This window comes from Petaurus breviceps, unplaced genomic scaffold, assembly GCF_028583685.1.
Source record: "Petaurus breviceps papuanus isolate PSGF00001 unplaced genomic scaffold, PetGlider_PUasm1.0 90895, whole genome shotgun sequence".
Lineage (NCBI taxonomy): Eukaryota > Metazoa > Chordata > Mammalia > Diprotodontia > Petauridae > Petaurus > Petaurus breviceps.
In genome coordinates, this window is record NW_027187372.1 from 4,126,350 (window position 1) to 4,148,740 (window position 22,391).

At 37.9% G+C, this 22,391-nt stretch overlaps 1 protein-coding gene across 1 annotated transcript in view; it reads left to right on the forward strand.

Moving 5' to 3' along the window:
- Window positions 1-1,345: 1,345 nt before the first annotated feature.
- The window catches only part of TSEN15 (tRNA splicing endonuclease subunit 15), a 42,677-nt gene continuing 21,631 nt past the window's right edge, over window positions 1,346-22,391 (forward strand). The window contains exons 1-3 of the mRNA XM_069074413.1: window positions 1,346-1,538; window positions 4,247-4,328; window positions 4,795-4,930. Coding sequence (XP_068930514.1) covers window positions 1,425-1,538; window positions 4,247-4,328; window positions 4,795-4,930 — 332 coding nt within the window. The 5' untranslated portion in view covers window positions 1,346-1,424. The remainder of the gene's footprint in view (window positions 1,539-4,246; window positions 4,329-4,794; window positions 4,931-22,391) is intronic.

Here is a 22,391-nt window from a genome sequence, read left to right on the forward strand (position 1 = left end):
GATCAAAGAAAGAGGAAAAGGCTTAATAAGCACAAAAAAATTGTATAATATCTCACATTGTAGTAGCAAAGAATTGTAAACTAAGGGGGGGCACTTTTCAATTGGGAAATAGTTGAACAAATTGTGGTATATGAATGTAATGGAATAATGATTTTCCATAAGAAATAGTGAATAGTTTCCCTGAAACCTTGGAAGACTTGTACAAACTGATGGCAAAGTGAAAAGAGCAGAACAAGGAGAAAAATGTATGCACTTAAAAATGAATTAAATTTTATTTAATGGTTTTAATAATAATAATAATAATAAATTTAATAAAAATTAATTAAATTAAAAAATTAAATATTTAATTTATTTTTTATGTATAGAATAAAACAAGCAATTGTATAGTATAATAAAGAAAGAAAAGCAGGGGAAGACTTTCATGAAATAATGAAGAGTGAAATGAACAGAACCAAGAAAACACTGTATACAGTAGCAGCAATATTGTTTTAAGAATGTGAGTGAATAAGCCATTTTGACTTATACATTTATGCATTTTTATAGTCTTATCATAACACTGTGAAAACAAGCAACTTAAGCTTTAAGAACTCTGATCAGTTCAATGACCAACCACCATTCCAGACTTCTCATAATGAAGCATGCTCCCAGCCTCTTGACACCGTGACAGAAGGTGCAGAATGAGGCACATATATTTTGGACATGGTCAAATTCAGGGATTTGTTTGATTGGTTATGTTTATTTGTTACAAGGTGGGACGTCCCCTTTATCCCCTATGTGAGGGAGATAAAATTGATTTTTGTCAACTGAAAAAAATTCAATTTTAAAATGTCTCTTTTCTTCTGTTCTCTTCTGTCTTTGTCTCTCTGTCTCCCTCCCTCCTTATTTCTGACTTTCTCCCTCCACCTCCACCCCGTTTATATTTCTTTCTGTGGTTATCTGTTTCTCTGTCTCTTGTCTGTTTGCCTCTGTCTCTCCTTCCCTCTTTGTGTTTCTGGTCTGTCTATTTCTCCCTTCCTCTCTCTCTTTCTGTCTCTGTCTCTCCCTCTTCCCTCTCTCTGTTTCTGTCTGTCCATATGTCTCTGTCTCTATTTTTTTGGTCTCTGTACGTTTTTCTGTCTCTGTCATCTCACTCAGCCCCTAACACAATGCCCTGAACACAGTAGGAGCTTATCCTGTATTCTAGCGGTGCGGGATACATTTGCGTGGGAGTACACAGTGTGGGAGGGAGTGGCCGAGCAGCAGCAGCAGCAGAGGAAGGAGCTACGGGACAAGAGCCCACAGCCAGGACCAAATTCATTCCAGGAGAGGAGGACGCGGAACCTTAATGCGCGCGGCTCTCGCTTCCCACCCGGAGAGCTGTCTGGAAGCACCAGTGGCGGAGCGAAGCTGCGGCGCACCGCGCGGTGGCCGGGCGCGCTGCAGGCATGGAGGAGAGCCGGGTCGTGAGCTCTTTGGACAGCGGCAGTGATGCCGGCGGCGTCCCCCCAGTCTTAGGGGCTCTCGATGGACAGAACAACTGGATGACCAGCCACCCGCAGGTCAGCCTTCCCTCGAGCCCCCAGGTTCCCGGGTGGAGGGGGAGACGGGGAGGGGGGCACGCTGGAGAAGGGCTCCGGGGCCTCCCGCTGCTTCACACACTCCTTCCCCCCAACGCTATGAGGTGCCAAGAACCCAGGACGCGAGTCCAAAGACTTGGGTTCGAATTCCGCCTCCTCCACTTCTTCCTCTGAGACTTTAGACACGTCACCAAACTTCTCCGGGCCTCAGTTTTCTCCTCGGTAAAATGGGAGAACTCCGAGCAGGAGCTTTTCCGGGCTCCTTCGGCTGTCCGGTCCGGCCCGTCCTCGGCTCCGTCTGGCCCGGGCCTCGCTGTGGCGTCTCGCCGGTCCCTTGGTTCTGCCTTTCTTTGTTTTAGCCTAGTCTTGTGCCTGGCATGTAGTAGGTGCTTAATGCCCGCTTGTGGGCCTAACCTTTGGAACCTCGAGATCCCTGATCCTTCGGCCCAGGAGGGTCTCCCAGAAAGCCTCCTCCGGCCCCAGCCCCTGCCTCAGTTTCTCCTTGCAAGCCTCAGCCTTGACCTGCTGCTGCTGGGCAGAAGGGGTCACCGCCAGGATGAAACGGGGAGACCAGCAGTGCCCAGAATGAATGACGCCTTTTAAACATTTTGGGGGTGATTGTGTGTATATTTTAATTAAGACAGACTGCTTTTAAGGTGACTCATTAAGGCAACTAGGTGGTTCGGGGTACTTGAAACCAGGAAGACCTGAGTTCAGATGTGACCTCAGATCCTTCCTAGGTGGGTGACCCTAAGCAAGTCACGGAGCCCCTGCCAGCCTCAGTTTCCTAAATTGTCAGGTGGGGATAATAGCACACTTGCCTTGAAGGGTTGGAGTGAGGGTCCCATGATGGATCTGGTTTTGCTTCACTTTTACTACCTTTGTGAACTTGAGCAACTTTACCTGTTTCATCTGTAACATTAGGAGATTAGACTAGAATCTGAAATCATGATTCTGAACTTGAATGGGGGAAAAATTACATCTTTATTTTCACTAACCTCCAACTAAAATGTATCACTTTTTAGTTATTCAGTATTTTATAACATAGAAGGGGGTCATCAGACTATAGAGGGATTCTTGACATCAACAAAGTTAAAAACCCCATGATATAAAAAAAAAGTTAAAAAGAGATGGTCATCGTGAGTTTAAATTTTATAAATATCTAAATATTTTTCAACCTTTAGTAGAACAGAGAAAAAAAAAAGCCCTCCATGCCACCACTTCTAGTCAATTATAAAATCAGTGCCAAACAGAATGTAATCAAATGCTAAGTCCTTCAATGCTGATAATAAGTGATCTTTAGAAGTAATACTAGTGTTGATACTTGGCCCTGGAGACTTGTTTTACAATAACAGACTGTACTTTTTAACTTCTTTTCATGTCATGGACCCCTTTGTAATCTGGTGAAGCATATGGACCCCCTTCTCAGAGTTATGTTTTTAAATAATTGAATAACTGAATAATTTCAGTAATTGAGTAAATACATTGGATAGCAAACCCCACATCCATTATGCTATGATTCTCAACAATTCTGGGAGATAGATAGGTTTGGCATTGTCTTTTCAGATAGGAATGATTTATATACTTAGTTTAACAAGTTTGAAAAGTTTCCTGAATTGGACTAATCAGAGGGTGCAAAAAACATTCTTTTAAAGTAGGCTTTGGGGTGGCTAGGTGGCACAGTGAGTAAGAGTGCCGGCCCCAGAGTCGAGAGACCCCGGATTGGTTCTGGCCTCAGATACTTAACACCCACACAAAAAAAACCTGGCAGTATAACATTGAGCAAGTTACTTAACCCCAATTGCTTAAAAATAAATAAATAAATGAAGGCTTTTCTGTAAAGTGTTAGGGAAAGAAAAAGCCCAGTTGCCTGATATTAACTTGTCAGCCATCTAAGGACAGGTATATGTTCCTTATTGATGAGCATCCTGTAATAGCTCCATAGCCCAGAACAGTACAGGTCTATAGTAAATGCACTATAAATAATCTTTGCATGATTGAATGGAGAATAGGGTGTTATTTCAATACAAACTGTCCCAGGGACTTTTGTGTTGTTTCAGAAAAGATCTAAACATCATTGAAAGTTCTTCAGGGTTATGATGTCCTATCTATGGGTATTTTATTAGGTAAGCAGTTTACTAGTTTCCCATTCCCTCACTTAAAAAAATAAGCTAGATTTGGTGGTGTTAAGACATATTTTCACACTTCTTGACACTTTCCCTTTGGTCTTTCAAGTGATTTCTGCTCTGTTTAAATAAGTTTTGTGTTTAATAGAGATCTTCTCTTACCTTAATTCTTTATATTCCAAAGATATAAAGCAGGAGTTAAAGAGATTTAGGAGTAAGCTGCCTCTCAACTGCTGGGAAATTGTAAGATGAGTAAGACAGGATTCTAATCCTGACGTTTTACCATCTAGTGGAGAACACTCACCAGAAATTCAGTTATTCGCTCCCTTGTATTGTCCTTTAAGGATCTGTATCTATGTTGTTGCATCAAGATCTTGGCATCATAGCTATAGAGCTGTTGGGGATCTTTGAGGTCATCAAATGAAGAAAATACTCAAGGTCGTGGGTTATTAAGTGGCAAAGACCATAAGTTCCTCAGGACATAATAGGCAGGCAATGAGTATTTGTTGAATGAATTTCAAAAAAGATTCTTTCTTAACTATTTTATATTTATTTGACTTTCAGTTTTTGGAGATGCTGGAGTTAGATGTGGCAGAGACTTCTCAAGTTTATACAGCATTCTTAGTTTACTTGGATCTTCTGGAAGGTAAGTTTTGGCTTTTTTTTTTTTTTTGGAGGTGATTGGGTGGGCAGGGAGATGCAATTTTGGAATTTTGACAAGGAATCAGTCAGTAATGTGGGTATTAATTTCTTCATTAATTTAGTGGGGATAGTTGATATTGATATTGAATCTTTCTTACTTAGTAAAGATTAGGGAGGTAGGAAGAAAGAAATAGCAAATAATGTCTGTAGCTTTTAGAACTTTTTAGTTCAGGGGCGGCCAGGTAGCACAGCGAGTAAGAGCACCGGCTCCAGTGTTGAGAAGACCTGGAGATCGAATCCCGGGCTCAGACACTTAGCACCCACCCAGAAACACCTGGCCGTGTAACCTTGAGCAAGTTACTTAACCCTGATTGCTTAAAAAAAAAAAAAGAACTTTTTAGTTCAGAGAAAGTTAGTAGTTTTGAGCTTTTATTTGGAGTAATAATTGTTTTTCAATGATATTCCCTCAGGTAGAAATTGGCATGAGGTAAAGAGTGTAGGACTACCGGAACTCCAGCTCATTTGCCTCCACGGTCACGAGAGGGAAGGAGAAAGATTACAAATTGTGGTGCCAACATCTGTTCACGCATCATTCAGTCATGAGAGGTGAGCAAGTGACATCAGTGTTGATTTACCAGTCTAGTCAGTCCCCCAAATAAAATACAGGAAAACTTTCAGTTAAAACTGAATCCTTTTTAATTTTAACAGATTTGAAATTCATATTGTGAATTTCATGCATAAAGAACTTAAGATGCATTCTATTATAACTTTATTTCTCTTATTTCTAACTATGGAATATAACAGTTGTTCAGATAATTATGTATTAACTAGCATAATAATTGAATATTACTTAAATATTTATTAATTGTCCATGTGTCTCACTTCATATGGGGAGGGGAATAAAGAAACATAAGACAAAAATGCCATCACGAATTATAATATGAACTTTCACTCTATTAAGGTGACATATATAGGCACAACCAATAATGTTGTGAGACCAGATAGTCTGAGTGAGTAATACAGGCAAGACATGTTTTAGGACTTCAGAAAATAGAGAGAATAATTCAAGATGGGCCAGAGAACCACCAAATTGGAAAAGAATTCAGAGCCTTTGAGACCAATTCATCCTGGAACAAGACTCTCCTTTACAGCATGTGTAGCTCGTGGCTGTTAGCATCTACTTGGAGACCACCAGTGACTGTTTACCTGCCACTTTCAGAGGGAACCTGTTTTACTTTTTTACAGACCTCTCAGGGTTTGAAATTTTTTCTTTGAGTTCAAATCTACCTCCATGCAACTTTCACTTACTGCCCATAGACTTGCTCTCTGGGACCAGAGCAGAACAAGACTGATCCCTGTTTTCCACATATTAGCCTTTAAATATCTGAAGACCATTGCCCTGTCCTTCCTAAGTCTTCTTTCCAGATTGCGGAGTAGAAACAGGGCTTCTGCTGGGCTCCGGCTCCCACCACTTCCAATTCATGTAAAATGTGACTGAACAAACTTTGGAGCTACAGAACCCACAAAATGATACAGAGAAACTAAGTTCCTGCTGAGGATAGCCTGGCTAAGGACAAAGTGAGAGGTCAGTACAGTGTGGACTTTGGGATCCAGTAGTTGGGAGTGCTGTCAGCCTTCATCCCCTAGAGGGAGAAGCTGCTGCCATATGGCAGCTTCAGCTCCTGGCCTGCAGACTGTAGGGGGACCAAGGGACCAGTCTGAGGTGTAATCGCTCTTGCTTTAACCTGCTTGGATCTGGATTGCGGTCCAGGATAGAGGTCCTGGGGTGTGTGACCAGCTTGCCAGAGCGTGTGGAGGCTTCAGAGAGGGCACCCAACTAACCTTCGGCAGCTGAGAAAACCCCAGCATTTGGTACGCAGCTCCCCTGTCTGGTAGCAGAGTCCTACTGTGGCAAAAAGCCCAAAAGTCAAGTAATTGAGTGGCAACAAGAGTAAACGAGGGAAACAAAGCAAACAGAGGAATCCAACATTAGATTCCTATTTTAGGGACAAAAAGGCTCAAAGCATGGAATAGGAGGAAGACAGTGAAGTCAGAACTTCTGCAGCAAAAGCTTCCAAGAAAAATACGAGCTTGGGGGTGGCTAGGTGGCGCAGTGAGTAGAGCGCTGGCCCTGGGTTCAAGAGGACCTGAGTTCGGATCTGGCCTCAGACACTTAACACGCAAAAAAACTAGTTGTGTGACCTTGGGCAAGTTACTTAACCCCAATTGCCCTCCAAAAGGAAAAAAAGAAAAAGAAAAAAGAAAAATACGAGCTGGTTACAGGCCATAGAGGAGCTTAAAAAGGATTTTGAAAATAAAATAAGAGAAGTGAAGGAAAAATTGGGAAGAGGAATGAGAACAATGCAAGAAAATTATGAAATGAGAGTCAACAACCTGACTGAAGAAAATATCTTAAAAAATAGACTAACTCAAAAGGCAAAAGAGGCTCAAAAAGGCAATGAGGAGAAGAATTCCTTAAAAAGGCGAATTTGCCAGATAGAAAAAGAATCTCAAAAGCTCACTGAAGAGAATCATTCCTTCAGAATTAGATTGGAGCAAATGGAAGCCAATGACTTCATGAGAAATCAAGATACTATTAAACATATCTAAACAAATGAAAAAATAGAAGGCAATGTGAAATATCTCATTGGGAAATCCACTGACCTGGAAAATAGATCCAGGTGAGATAATTTTAAAATTATTGGACTACCTGAAAGCCACGGTCAAAAAAAGAACCTAGAAATCATCCTTCAAGAAATTCTCAAGGAAAACTGCCCTGATGTTTTAGAACCAGAGGGCAAAATAGAGGTTGAAAGAATCCACCGATCACCTCCTGAAAAAGATCCCAAAAAGAAAACTCCTAGGAATATTATAGCCAGGTTCTGGAATTCCCAGATCAAGGAGAAAATATTACAAGCAGCCAGGAAGAAACAATTTGCATATTGTGGAAACACAATCAGGATAACTCAGGATCTGGCAGCTTCTACATTGATGGATTGAAGGGCTTTAAATATGATGTTCTGGAGGTCAAAGGAGCTGGGATTAAAACCAAGAATCACCTACCCAGCAAAACTGAGTATCATGGGGCAGCTAGGTGGCGCAATGAATAGAGCACTGGCCCTGGAGTCAGGAGGACCTGAGTTCAAATTCGGCCTCAGACACTTAACACAAAAACTAGCCATGTGACCTTGGGCAAGTCACTTAACCCCAAATTGCCCTCCAAAAAGCAAAATAAAGATAACTGAGTATTATGTTTCAGGGGAAAATGTGGTCATTCAGTGGAACAGAGGACTTTCAAGCATTCTTGATGGAAAACCAGAGTTGAATAGAAAATTTTTCATTCAGATACAAGAAGCAAGAGAAGCATGAGAAGGTAAACAGGGAAAAGAAATCATAAGAAAATTATTAGAGTTGAACGATTAACATTCCTACATGGAAAAACGATAATTGTAACTGATGAAACTTTTCTCAGTATGAGAATAATTGAAGGCAATAGAAATGTGTGTGTGTGTGTGTGTGTGTGTATACACACACACACATACATATATATCTATATAGGAGCATATATGGTCATGTGAATACATATGTGAATGTGTGTATATATGTGTACAGATATACATAGATAGAGGGCACAGGACAAGTTTAATGGGAAGGTATGATACTTAAAAGGTGAAATTAAGAGGTGAGAGAGGAATATAATGAGAAGAGATGGGGAGAGACAGAATGGGGTAAACTATCTCATATAGAAGAGTCAAGGGAAAATGGTTACAATGGAGGGGAAGAACATAAATTCAAAAGGGAATGAGTCAACCTTATTCTCATTGAATTTGGCTTAGGGAGGGAATGACATATACACTAAATACGGTATCTCATCCTACAGGAGAGTAGGGGGGAAGAGGATGAGAGGGGGAATGATGGAAGGGAGGGCAGGCTGGGGCAGAGAGAATTTCAAGCACCCACTTTTGAAAAGGGACAGGATCAAAGTAGAGAACAGAACAAGTGGGAAGTGGGATAGGAGGGAGGGAAATATAGTCAGTCTTTTATAACATATCTACTATAGAAATGTTTTGCATAGCTACACATGTACAACCTATATTGAATTGCTTATCTTCCCAGTAAGGGGGGTGACAAGGGAGGAAGGGAATGAATCTGGAATTCAAAGTTTTAAAATCAAATGTTTAAAAAAGATAATTATATACTATTATTAATATTATTTTCATGTAACTGGGAAATAAGATATACAGGCACTGGGTCATAGAGATCCACTGTGCCCTACTGGAAAGTTGGAGGGGGATAAAGAAGATATGGGAGCGATCAGATTGGAGGAGGGGATATCCAGTGGGATCTCTATTTTGGGGTGGTGGGTAGGGGAAAAACAGGGAGAAAATTTGTAACTCAAAATCTTGCAGAAATGAACGATGTAAACTAGAAGTTAAAGCTTTTGATAAAAAAAATAATAAAACAAGTCTTCTCTCCTCCGGGATCTCTGATCCTTCTATAAGGAAGAGTCTTAAGTCCTTGCACCACTTTGGTTTCCTTCCCTTCCCTGTACGTATCCAGTTTGTTAGTGTTTTTCCTGAAATTCAGTGCGCAGACCTTAGTGCAGGGCTCCAGACAATCTGACTAGGCAGAATACCTTGGCACTCTCCCCTCCCTTTCTCTGGTTACCAGGCTTCTTTAATGCAGCCTAAGATTGTAGCTGATCTTTTGGCTGTCATAGCACACGTTGGCTCACATTGAGTCTGTCTGTTGGAAAAGGTTTCAGGTTAGCTTGGACACCAAATCTCTTTTGTTCCCTAGTCTCATCAGCAGCAAATTGAACTCAGATTCCTTCTAGCTTTAAGATTGTATTTATTTCTTTTGTGCATAATGCACAGGTAGCCACGTGAAAGAATTTTTGTGTGAAATTACTGATTTCCTTGTTCTCCTGGTGAAAAGGACTCTAATCTCTTTGTTGCTCATGTCTTTTAAATTTCTTTGTGTGCTTGAGTACCATGAAATTTTGGACACGCATTATTTCATTTCTGTGGGGAATTCCTGGTGAGGAAACTTCCTCCACACCAATCCAGGTCAGCACCTGCTCTGCAGCTCAGTGGTAGAGTTGTCTAGGGCTCTGAGACATTGTTACAGTGACTCACAGCCTTAGTGTGGCGGTCAAGCATTAAGCTCAGGGCTTCCTGACCTCAGGTCCTTCATCCCCTGGGCTGCCCCTCGTCACAGAATGGGAGCCATCCTGCTACATTATGGACAATTGCCATTTAAGCTCTGCTCCCTGTTACTGTTATGTAAGCCATGTTCCAAAGCTTTTAGGCCATTGCTTTTCCAAAACCATCTCCTGCCTCCTGAGAGACTTCACATATTGTCACCTAAAATGCCTATTTCATAGCTCCTAGTCCCTGTTTCAGTGACAGTCCTGAGCTAGCTTTTCTTTTTTCTACAACAAACCCATGTTTTAGCATTATTAAACTTAAGTTTCATCCTATGGAATGAATAATTAATAATAATAATAATAGACACTTAGATTTCACCTTAAAGTTTTTGCAAAGTCATTTTCTATTTCAGTCTCAAAACAACCGAGTGAGATAGGTATAAGACAACAAGGTGATAACAGTGAGTTTAATTTCTGTTAATTTCCATCATTTCTTAAGGCAGATTTTGAGTCAGAATTTGTATCCGATAACTTCTTTCCTTCACTTTGGTCCTGTGTATTTGGAATTTTTCCTTCTTTAGCTTTTTTAGGCTGCCTTTTTATAGACTCTTAGAATGCTAACTTGGAAAGCAGTTCTTAGGCTGTTAGAATAAATAATTGTTCTGACCTCATTATAGTCTTCATATCTTATTTTCATATAATATTCTTAAAAATTTTATTAGAAGGCAGCACAATGTAAATGTAACTACAATTGCCTATCGTACCACTAGGATTTGAATTTTATATTCAGCTGAACCCGTACTTAAAAAAAAAAAAGCATTAGTCCGGGTTTAATTTCTTTTTAGCTTCAAAATGATTGTGTAGGTAAGATGACCTCTGTTGTCCTTTCCATCCTTAAAAGTCTGTGGTTCTATGATTTTCTTCAGAAAGATTCCTGTCCTGCCTAGATCTTTAATGGGAGTGATTTTTTTTTAAATGTGATTTTAAATGTGGAATATACTTCAGTACTTTTTTACCTTCATTAATATTTTCATTTGTACCAGGATGTGTCTCATATCAACACAGAGTTTGCATTTTAGCATTTTCTCAAAATAGATTTTATGAAGGACCTTGAATTTGGATGTGAGATTTCACATTACTATTAAGTATGTAGCAGGTGGTTCTGTGAGACCCATCTGTAAAGACGATCAGCACTGGCACATGTTACAAAAGTTTTTTTTTTTATGTAAACGTGACCATTTATGTCCATTTTGTTGGATTTTACATTTATTACAGTAAATTAAATGCAGAATAATATTACCTATAAAAAGACATTCTCATGGCAGTAATCTGATATTACTGTCATTATATTGAAAACAAGATGTACTTGTGCTACCACTCTCTTCTAAATCCTCTGCAATCTGGCTTTGCAGTCAACTGAAATTCCTCTCCAACAGTCCCAGTGATCTCTTAATTGACAAATCAAATGTTTTTTGCTCAGTCCTTATACTTCTTGATCTCTGTAGCATTTGACACTTGTTTACCTTCTCTTGGACACTCTTTCCTCTCTAGGTTTCTGTGACACTGTTAGCTCCTGCTTCTCCTTTCTGTGTGACTGTTCCTTCTCTTTCCTCTTTGCAGGTTTTTCTTTGTCACTCCCACAGACTGTGGGTGTACCCCTGGCTTGTCTTGGACCTTCTTTTCTTTTTGCTCTTTATAGTCTCCGTTGGTGATGCCATTGACTCTCTTGGGTTCACTTATCTAACATGAAAATCAGTGTCTTCTCTTCCTAGACCAGTACTCTTTCTGCTATAGTATACTTCACTGATGAGCTTCTTGAGTATAGAATGACAGTGTTTTATGTGTGTTTTTTTCCATTAATTAACTGTGTTTATCCTATGATTGTACATCCTGATGCATTGAAAATTAATGACTTTAGCCAGCTTTATAGTTTATATCTGTATATGCTACAACAACATCCAACCAGTCCCTATATTCATTCTCCCCCTATGTCTTAGGCATTGAATTTTTGTTAAAATCCACTGCATGGTGACTTTCTTTACACAGTTTCTGACAAGAGTTGGATAGATTCCGTTACAGAAGAATGTATGTTTAGATGATAGTAGACTGAATGAGTTACTTTGAGCAAGCATACACTTTGTAACTAGTGATTGCTATTTTTTTAAAAAAAGTATATATACTGTATTATCACTACTAAAATACTTTGGCTCGCGATTTCATGAGACTCAGAAGACCATGTCTATGCTTACTCCTTGTACAGTTGCTTATTTGATGCTGGTTGCTAATGTCCAGTGGGATAGTGGGATTGGCCCAATACCCATTTCTGATTATTTAATGGGAAAATCATACAGAAAGTGAATGAGGGGCAGCTAAGTGGTGCAGTGAATAGAATACCGGCCTTGGAGTTGGGAGGACCTGAGTTCAAATGTGGCCTCAGACACTTGACACACTTACTAGCTGTTTGACTTAACCCCAAGTGCCCTGCCTTCCTCCCTCCAAAAAAAAAAAAAAAGTTACAAGTAAATATCAATAGGAATTGATTTTCAGATTTCTCTGAAGAGATTTGTTTGTAAACATTCTCATTTACATTGATTATAAACATATAGTTTTAGCTTATGTTTTAAAAACATCATATAAAAATATAAACTGTAGAGTTAAATTTCTGCATTAAGTATTACTGATAATTTTTTGCTACAGTGGTTTTAGGGACTACATGTAATTGTAGTGAATGACTGGAGGTACACATACTACTTCTAACTCAGCAGAAATATAACACACATACACAACTCATGTATCATCACTCATATTGTGGATGTCATTGGTCTTTGAAAATGAAGGATGAACAATCATACACGTGTGTCCATACACACGTGCATGTGTGTGTTTAGAGAATCGTAGAACTGAAAAAGGTCTTAGAGATTATTTTAGGCCAAGCACCTCATTTCATTTTTAAGTGCTTTATTAAAAACTTAACATTGAACATAAATTCAACCAATTAAAGTTGCTTAGTAACTTTACATTTAAATTAATTTATTTCGGCATATAAGTCCTCATTAGAATTCTTTGGGTCCTTGTTTACTTTTCCAATGCAATAAAATTGTTTCCAATTTTTTTATAATTATGTATATTATGACTGTAAATATTTTTAGACAGGACTTTTTTGTGTGCTTTAGATCTTTCCTTTTTTATCTTAAAAGAAGAGACTTATCTTTGAGATTATTGGAACATTTCTCCTTTTTCCCTCCCCCCCCTTTTTTTTGCTGTTAAAGTGTATCATTGTTAATAACTTATTATTCAGTTAGTCTGGTCTTCTTTTTCTATATCTTCTTAGCATCTCTTTAAGGTGTAGATATTTGATGATAAATTATTTCAAGTCTTATTGGTCTTTGAAGTAAATCATTCTTTTGTAAAATAATATTGTCTTATTTACAAAATATGTAATTTTGGAACCCATTACTGTTTGTTCTAAGTTTTTTGATATATTTTCCCCACATTTGATCTATTTCCTTTTTTTTTTAAATTCTGAAGTTATTCTATTTGATATAGACTCTTCCCCTCCCTCTTGATTTTTGGTTGATTAATTTTATGGCTTTATGATTGTGTTGTTTGGAAAATTAGGACTTCTTGCTAGTGTTCTGCATGTTGTTTTTTTTTACTTATAGAATATAGCATGATCAAATTCACTATAAAAACCTTTTCTCTAGTTAGCTCCTCAGCTTTTCTTTTTCACCATATTTTGGATTCCACTTAATCTGATGTTTTAATCTTTGTTTTGTCTTTCAAATCTGTAATTTTGTCCTCTATCTCTTTTAAAAATTTATTTTATTTTTAATTTATGAAATAAAACAAAAATTTCCATAACATAGTAGTACCTCTTTTGGTTCCCTTTCTTTCTGGGTTGGTTTTCTAATTTTATTTTATCTCTTCCTCTTTGATTAAATATGTTCTGTTATTTGCTGCTTCTGTAGTTGCTTTTAGACTTTGTATATTGTTTTGCAGTTTCCCTTGTTGTTACTTCATTTCTTTTTGTGTTTTTTTAAATGGCTTTTGTAGAGTTCTACTTTAATTCCTTTTAATCTGTTTATTATTCAGTTTAATTTTTCCATTGGCATGTGTTTTATCCTGTCCATTGATGCTTCCAATTAGGTTTTTAGGAAAATTTTCTCCTTTAGGTTTTTGTGGGATTTTTTGGAGGGGGAAGGCAGGGCAGTTGGGGTTAAGTGACTTGCCAAGGTCACATGGCTAGTAAGTGTTAAGTGTCTGAGGCCAGATTTGAACTCAGGTCCTCATGACTCCTGGGCCAGTGCTTTATTTACTGTGCTACCTAGCTGCCCCTATCCTTTAGGTTTAAAAAAAAAGTATATATAGTATACATATATAGTAGTAATATATACCTACATATAGTAGAATGTGTATAGTTATATACACCTATCTACAGTAGATGGTTTATTAGGTATTCACACAAACATACATATCTGTGAAGTTCTTTATTGAGTTATAGGTTGTACTTGATTTATCATTCATATTTTGTCCTGGGATGACAGTAGTAAAATTACATTAATCTGAGAGTTGGGATTGGTGATTCTCGTTGGAGGTGTTAGTCCTGCTCAGGGTTGAGGTAAGGATTGCTGACTCCCTTAGGACTGGTTGGTAGACAGATGACAGGGGTGTCAAAGAGTCCACTTAACTTTTGTTGTGAACAGAGAAGGCTGAGAATTTTCTGGAGAGTGGGAGCCAGGCTGATAACCCCCATTTTTTACAGATAGGAAATTGAGGCAAAGAGAATTGAAAATCTTAGCAACAGAGCTATGTTAATAGCTAGGGCAGCTAATTTATGTTTTATCCATTGTACCTATAGGGTAATATTCTTTTCTGGCAACTAGGTGGTACAGTGGATAAAGTGCCAGACCTGGAGTCAGCAAGACTTCTCTTCCTGAGTTCAAATCTTGTCTCAAACACTTACTAGTTGTGTGACCCTGGACAAGTCACTTAACTCTCTTTGCCTCAGTTTCATCATCTGTGAAATGAACTGGAGAAAGAAATGGCAAACCACTCCCGTATCCTTGCCAAGAAAACCTCAAAAGGGTTTGTGAAGATTTAGACATGACTGAAAAATGACTAAATCACAACAACAAAAATTCTTTTCTGATTTGAAAAACTTTATTAATAAAAAGAGGGCAGAAACAAGGATAGTTGTGAGAGAGAAACTGAGAAAGCAGCCTGTAGAGAAAGACAGAGTAAAGATGGCTAAAGTGCTCTGTTTCCCATAATCTAATTTGTGTGTGATTTGATATGTGGACTTTGAAGTTGCTAGCTGGGAAATTCTGACACCTAAAACTGGTGACAGTTGGGACAAATGCATATTGCTTAGTTGGGACTTGACTGGCAGAAACATGGTTTTTTGTTTATCATGAGATAGAACTAAATTGTTTCACATAATAGATCCTGCTCTGTAGCACTAGAATTAAGCAAGACCAGACCTCTACATGGGTTAGGACAGGCCTCAGAGATTGTTCTGCCGCATTCTGGATACAAGAGCTGATTAGAGGAAGAAAAAGACATGGTACTTATTGCTGAGTGATAATTGAACTTATCGGCCAGGGAAGAACCATGCTTAGGGAAGTGTTGAACAGAGTTGAGCTTAGGGCCTGGAGAATAATAGAGCTCAAAGGAGAGAGAAATATAATTTTTAGTAAAATTATGTTTAAAGGAGTCTGTTTTTAAAGTTTGTAATTGACAAAATTTGTCATAAAGAAGACTTTTTTATTTCACATTTAGATGCCTTTGACACCTGTGTGTTCTGATGCTATAATTAGAGCACATTTTTACTGATGGAACTAAATCACAACCAAAATATTTTTGTAGACATGGTTCCCTTCTTCCTGGCTTTGACTTTTTTTGGTCCAGAATACCTTTAAAAAAAAAAAATTTTTTTAGGGGCGGCCAGGTGGCTCAGCGAGTAAGAGCACTGGCTCCAGTGTTGGAATGACCTGGAGATCGAATCCCAGGCTCAGACACTCAGCACCACACCCAGAAATAACTGGCTGTGTAACCTTGAGCAAGTTACTTAACCCCGATTGCTTAAAAAAATTTTTTTTTATCACTTACTAGCAGTCTACTTTATTCTAGTCAAGTAAGCCTTTGGAACTCCTTTGATTTCTTCTTGTATCTATGTTTCTATCAAAACTGTGCAGGGTTTTGGATAGGATATCCAAAAGGATATTCTTTAAGTTGGAGGAAAATTTGACAAATGGTGTTAATTTCCTGTTTGTCATTCAATATTGCTCTCAGGAACTCTCTGTGCAGGCTACTTATAGAATCACAGAATCTTAGAGTTTGAAGGAACCTCAGGGATCATCTAGTCCAATCCTTATATAAATTATTAATTCAGTTCTATCCCAAAACCTCCTTGCCAATGGTTACACAATTTCTACCCCCATCACTTGCATGAATGGGGTACTCACTATTTTGTAAGTAGTTCATTACATTTTTAGACAACTTGAAATGTCAGGAAATTTATTTCTTTACACTGAGTCAAAGATGTCTCCATGTAACTTCCTCCATTGGTCCTAGAGCTACCCTTCAAGACCAAATTAAAATTGATCATTCTTTCACATATATCTCTTTGGATACTTAAAAATCACTATCCTGTTTTCTCCTTTAAGTCTTTTACTCAGGTAAAATATCCTCTGCTTTTCCAACCAATCCTTTTGTGACAAGGTTTCTAGGGGCGCTGGGTGCATTGCCTATACTCGGCTCAGGATCACAGTCGCAGGGCAACATAGAAGAGCGCTAGCACACCAGAGCATGTCGTGGCAGGGGTACAGTGGCCCTGGTCACAGTCCCAGGGCAGAAAGGAGTGCTTGTGGTTGCTTATAGACCAGAGCACAGGCTAGGAGAGCAGCGATCACACCCCTCCTTAGATTATGCCACCTTGGAAGAACTGAAAACTTATAGACCCCCAGAACTAGCTCTGAAAAAAGCAGCATGAAAAAAACCCTGAAGTTTAGGATAGTGCTCCTTCCACCCCATGAGCAGTACCCCGCTTTAATATAAAGTTAAAATTAAAAAAAAAAAGGGCCGGAAAAATAAGCAAACAAATAAAAAGAACCTAACAATAGAAAGGTATTGTGGTGACAGGGAAGTTCAAAACATAAACTCAGAAGCAAACAACAAAGTCAAAACGATTATATCCAAAGCCTTGGGGGAAAAATGTGAATTGTCTCAGAACCAAAAAGAATTCCTGGGAGAGCTTGAAAAGGATTTTAGAAATCAAATAAGACAAGTAGAGAAAACATTGGGAAGAGAAATGAGAATGATGCAAGAAAATCATGGTAAAAAGTCAACAGCTTTATAAAGGAGGCACAAAAAATACAGAAGAAAGTAGCACCTTAAAAACCAGAATAGGCCAAATGGTAAAAGAGGAACAGAAATCCTTGGAAGAGAAGAATGCCTTAAAAAGCATGGAAAAGGAGACATAAAAGCTCACTGAAGAAAATAATTCTTAAAAATTAGAATTGCGCAAGTGCAAGCTCGTGACACCTTGAGACATCAAGAAGTAATAAAACAAAATTTAAAAAAGGAAAAATAGAAGAAAATGTGAAATATCTCATTGGAAAAACAACTGAGCTGGAAAATAGATCAAGGAGAGATATAATTTAAGAATTATTGGACTACATAAAAGTCAGGATTAGAAAAAGAGCCTAGACATTATCTTTCAAGAAATTTTCAAGGAAAACTGCCAAATTGAAAAAATCCATCAATCACCCCCTGAAAGAAGTCTCAAAATGAAAACTCCCAGGGATGTTATAGCCAAATTTCAGAACTCCCAGGGCAAGAAGAAAATATTGCAAGCAGCCAGAAAGAAACAGTTTGAATATTGTGGCTCTACAATCAGGATAACACAAGATTTAGTAGCTTCTACATTAAAGGATCTGAGGACTAGGAATATGATATTCCAGAGAGCAAAGGAACTAGGATTACAACCCAGAAGCATTTACCCCACAAAACTGAGGTTAGTGTATTAGGGGGAAAATGAATATTTAATGAAATAGAAGACTTTCAAGTATTCCTGATGAAAAGACCAGAGCCAAATAGAAAATTTGATTTTCAAATACAGGACTTAAAGGAAGCATGAAAAGGTAAACAGGAAAGAGAAATCATGAGGGATTCAGTAAGGTTAAACTGTTTACATTCCTACATGGGCAGATTATACTTGTAATTTTCTAACAACTTTATCATTATTAGGACAGTTAGAAGGTAATATATATAGACAGAGGGCCCAGGTATGTGAGTTGACTATGAAGGGATGATATCTAAAAAAATAAAATAACATTAAGGGGTGAGAAAGAGTGATGACTATGATGAGTGACATCTAAAAAAATAAAATTAAGGGGTAAGAAAGAGGAATCCACTGGGAGAAGGGAGAAGTTGTTGTGTTTGTCCTTTGTTTTCAAAGAGGACCATGATATCAAGGGAAATGATGACATGATTTGCAGTTGACTTTGATTTGAGTGAGGGAGGGCTGTGCAAGGTCACCAGCCTCACCAGGGAGAGATAGAATGGAGTAAATTATCTCACATGAAAAAGATGCAAAAGAGTTTTTACAGTGGAGGGGAAGATGGGGGCTGGGAGTAGCAAACAGTACTTGAACTTTATTCTCATTGTTATTGGCTGAAAGAGGGATATCACATACATACTCAGTTGAGTATAGAAATCTATCTTATCCTACAGGGAAGTGGGAGGGGAAGGGAACAAGAGAAGGGAGATAGGCTGATAGAATGGAAGATGGATTGGGGGGTCGGTGGTCAGAAACAAAACACTTTTGAGGAGGGTAAGGGTGAAAGAGAGGATAAATGGTAAAAATAGGATGTAGTGAAATACAGTTAGTAATTATAACTATGGCAACATTTTTACAGAACGTTTCTCTGATGCAGGCCTCATTTCTCAATTATATAGGGAACTGAGTCAAATTTATAAAGTCATTCACCAATAGATGTGGTTAAAGGATATGAATAGGTCATTTTCAGAGGTAGATATCAAAACTATCTGTAATCATATGAAATGCTTTAAATCACTGTTGATCAGAGAAATGAAGATTCAGACAACTTTGAGGTACCACTCCACACCTATCAGACTGGTTAATATGATAGAAAGGGAAAATAACAAATGTTGGAGGGGATGTTGGAAAACTGGGATATTAAAGTGCCATTGGTGGAGTTGTGAACTGATTCAACCATTCTGGAGAGCAGTTATACTCTATTCCCAAAGGGCCTTAAAACCATGCATACCCCTTGACACAGCAGTACCATGACTAGGTCTGTATCCCAAAGAGGGAAAAAAAAGAAAATGGAAAGGACTTCTATGTGCAAAAAATATTTCTAGCAGCTCTTTTTGTGATATCAAAGAATTAGAAGTTGAGGGGATGCTCATTAGTTGGCCAATGGCTGAACAAGTTGTGGTTTATACTTGTGATGGAATCATGTAAGAAATGATGAGTGGGATGCTTTTTATTTCCATTTTTCAAATGCTTTATTAACATCTGGTTAACATCATTAATTTCCACCAGATTTTGAGTTACAAATTTTCTCCCCATTTTTCCCCTACCCACCGCCCCAAAATAGTAATGTCACAGGATATCCCTTCCCCTAATCTGCTCTCTCCCATATTTTCTCCCATACTCCTTTTGACTTTTCCAGTAGGGCATGATGGATCTCTGTGCCCCAGTGCCTGTATATCTTATTTCCCAGTTACATGTAAAATAGTATTAATAATAGTGTGTGTGTATGTATATATATATATATATATATATATATATATATATATAATTTTAAACATTTGATTTTAAAACTTTGAATTCCAGATTCATTCCTTTCCTCCTTTGTCTCCCACCCTTACTGGGAAGATAAGCAGTTCAGTATAGGTTGTACATGTGTAGCTAATGCAGAACATTAATATAGTATATTGTAAAAGACTGACTATATTTCCCTCCCTCCTATCCCACTTCCCACTTGTTCTATTCCCTACTTTGATCCCGTCCCTTTTCAAAACTGAGTGCTTCCAACTTCCCTCCCCCCCAGCCTGCCCTCCCTTCTATCATCCTCTCTCTCATCCCCTTCCCCCCTACTCTCCTGTAGGGTGAGATATCCTATTTAGTGTGTATTTCATTCCCTCCCTAAGCCAAATTCAATGAGAATAAGGTTGACCCATTCCCTTTTGCCTTCCTGTTCTTCCCCTCCATTGGAACCATTTTCCCTTCTTTATGAGATAGTTTACCCCATTCTGTCTCTCTCCATCTCCTCTCATTATATTCCTCTCTCACCTCTTAATTTCACCTTTTAAGTATCATCCCTTCCTATTAAGTTGGTCCTGTGCCTCCATCTATGTATACCTGTAAACATATATACACACATTCACATATGTTTTCATATGCCCATATACCCTCCGATATAGACATATATATATATATGTATATATATATATTTTTTCTATTCCCTTCAACTATTTTCATACTGAGAAAAGTTTCATCAGTTTTATCATACAATTATTGTTTTTCCATGTAGGAATGTTAATAGTTCAACTTTGATAAGTTCCTTATGATTTCTTTTCCCTGTTTACCTTCTCAAGCTTCTGTTGCTTCTTGTGTCTGAATGTCAGATTTTCTATTCAACTCTGGTTTTTTCATCAAGAATGCTTGAAAGTCCTCTATTCCATTGAATGACCATATTTTCTCCTGAAACATGATAGTTTTTCTGGGTAGGTGATTCTTGGTTTTAATCCCAGCTCCTTTGCCCTCCGGAATATCATATTCCAGGTCCTTCAATCCCTCAGTGTAGAAGCTGGAGCCACTTGGAGGTCCTGTTTCTGAGTAGGATGCTTTAAGAAAAATCTGAAAAGACTTACATGAACTGATGCTAAATGAAGTGAGCAAAACCAGAAAAGTGTACATAGTAACAACATTATGTGATGATCTTCTGGGAATAACTTAGCTATTCTCAGTAATGGAATGATTCAGGAAAAGTCTGAGGGACTTATAATGAACAGTGCTATTTATCTCCAGAGAAAGAACTGATACAGTCTGAATAAAGTATTGAAGCAAACTATTTTTAAGCTATATTTTTCTTTCTTTTTAAAAAATTTATGTTTTCTTCTACAATGTGACTGATATGGAATTGCTTGCTTTTTCAAAGTTGAGGCAAGGGAGGAGGAGAGAATTTGGAACTTAGAGTTTGGAAAAATGAATGTTAAAAATTGTTTTTACATGTAATTTGTGAAAAAAACGGCTTCGTTTTTCAGACCATTTAAAAACAGAGTCTGCAGAGTACTGCAAAGTCAAGCCTTTTTCTAGGTTTAGAAAACATCTCACATTATGGTTTTTCACCTGTGCAACAACCACGGATTTATTGTGGTGTTCCTGAGAAGTTTTGCCAAACCTTTTTTTTTTTGCTTTTTGTTTTTGGATTTGTTTTTATAGATAAGGAAATTGAGGCTTTTAGAGTTGAAAACACCCACACTCCTTGGGTGTCAGAGGCAGAGCTGACATTCCAGAAGGATGTAAGCTTCTTGAGACCATAGAATCTTTTTCATCTTTGTTTTCCCAGGGCCTAGCATACTACCACGCACGAGTTAGGTATTTAAGAAACATTTGTTTAATTCAGTTAAGGATTAGAATTCCAGTCTTTGACTTCATGGTGTGGTTCCCTAATCCATATGACCATCTAGTTTCTCACTATTCCTATATTGTATAAAAATGTTTTATTTCTCTTTTTTTTGTCAGATGTAATTTTCCCTGATAAATAGCTTTCAGAGAACTCTATCATCACTCTTCCCTTCTTTTTAAGGTTGTGATTATTTTAAAAAGATTTGCTGTCCCTTCATGTTGCTATACACAGCATTAGCCTGAAGAAGAAAGACCAATTATCAACTTCATTTTCAAATGCAGGCGTGTCACTGCATTCATGATGAGAAGGAAAAAAGCCTGCATTTCTATACATTGAACTTGGCAAATTAAAGTTTTTGTCACTGCTTTTATTTTAAAAAAATCGCATATAATTTTCCCTTCAGTAAAAAGTTAGAAAATGCATATAATTATAAATTCTTTTCTTTTGAGCCTTTCTCTTTGTAAAAATCTCATGAATATAAATATATATTTATAAATGGGGAACGACAAATCTAGATATCAAAGATGATCTCCAAGAGGGTGCTAATAGAAATATCTCGGGATCTTGCAAAAGGGTAAGCTTTAGATTAATACAGTATTTTTCAATCATTTTGCGATACACTTTTTTCCTCCCAGTGGGTAGTTCTGGGAGGCTGGAGGAAGGTTAGGAATTGATTTTATTGATGAGATTTTAGTGTAATAAAGGCATTTTACTTGTGGAGAAGACAAATTAGTAGGCCTTTGAGAAAAATAAACAAGATCATCATAAAGAAGGCAGGAATGCACAGAAGGCCTCAATAGTGGAAGTTTTACTATGACATTTGGAGTCTGATTAAGAGCTAGAGAGTACCTATCCCTGAAGTGAATTGTTAAGTTGGGTCTAAGCACTGGAAGGGAGAGAGGAGGACTAGAATGGATAGATAATGTATATGTGGGTGGGTGGGGAGTGGGGAAGGAGAGGGAGAAGTCTATTCAGGATAAGAACTGGATCCATATGCTTGTCTTTATGAAAAGTGTATGTCTCAGAATACACTTGTGAGGAATTGCTGACAACCATTAAAATGGATGTATATGATTCACCATGCTTAGCTATGTCAGTGGGCTGAAATAAAAAATAAAACTGAGATAAATGAAATAACTAGCCATTAGGGCATGAGCTACTCTATGATAATAAATAGGGAATTTGGCAATTAGGCTCTTAGAGGCCACTAAATATCCTGGAAAAATGGTTCCCTATATCAGCACATCTGGAATATTAA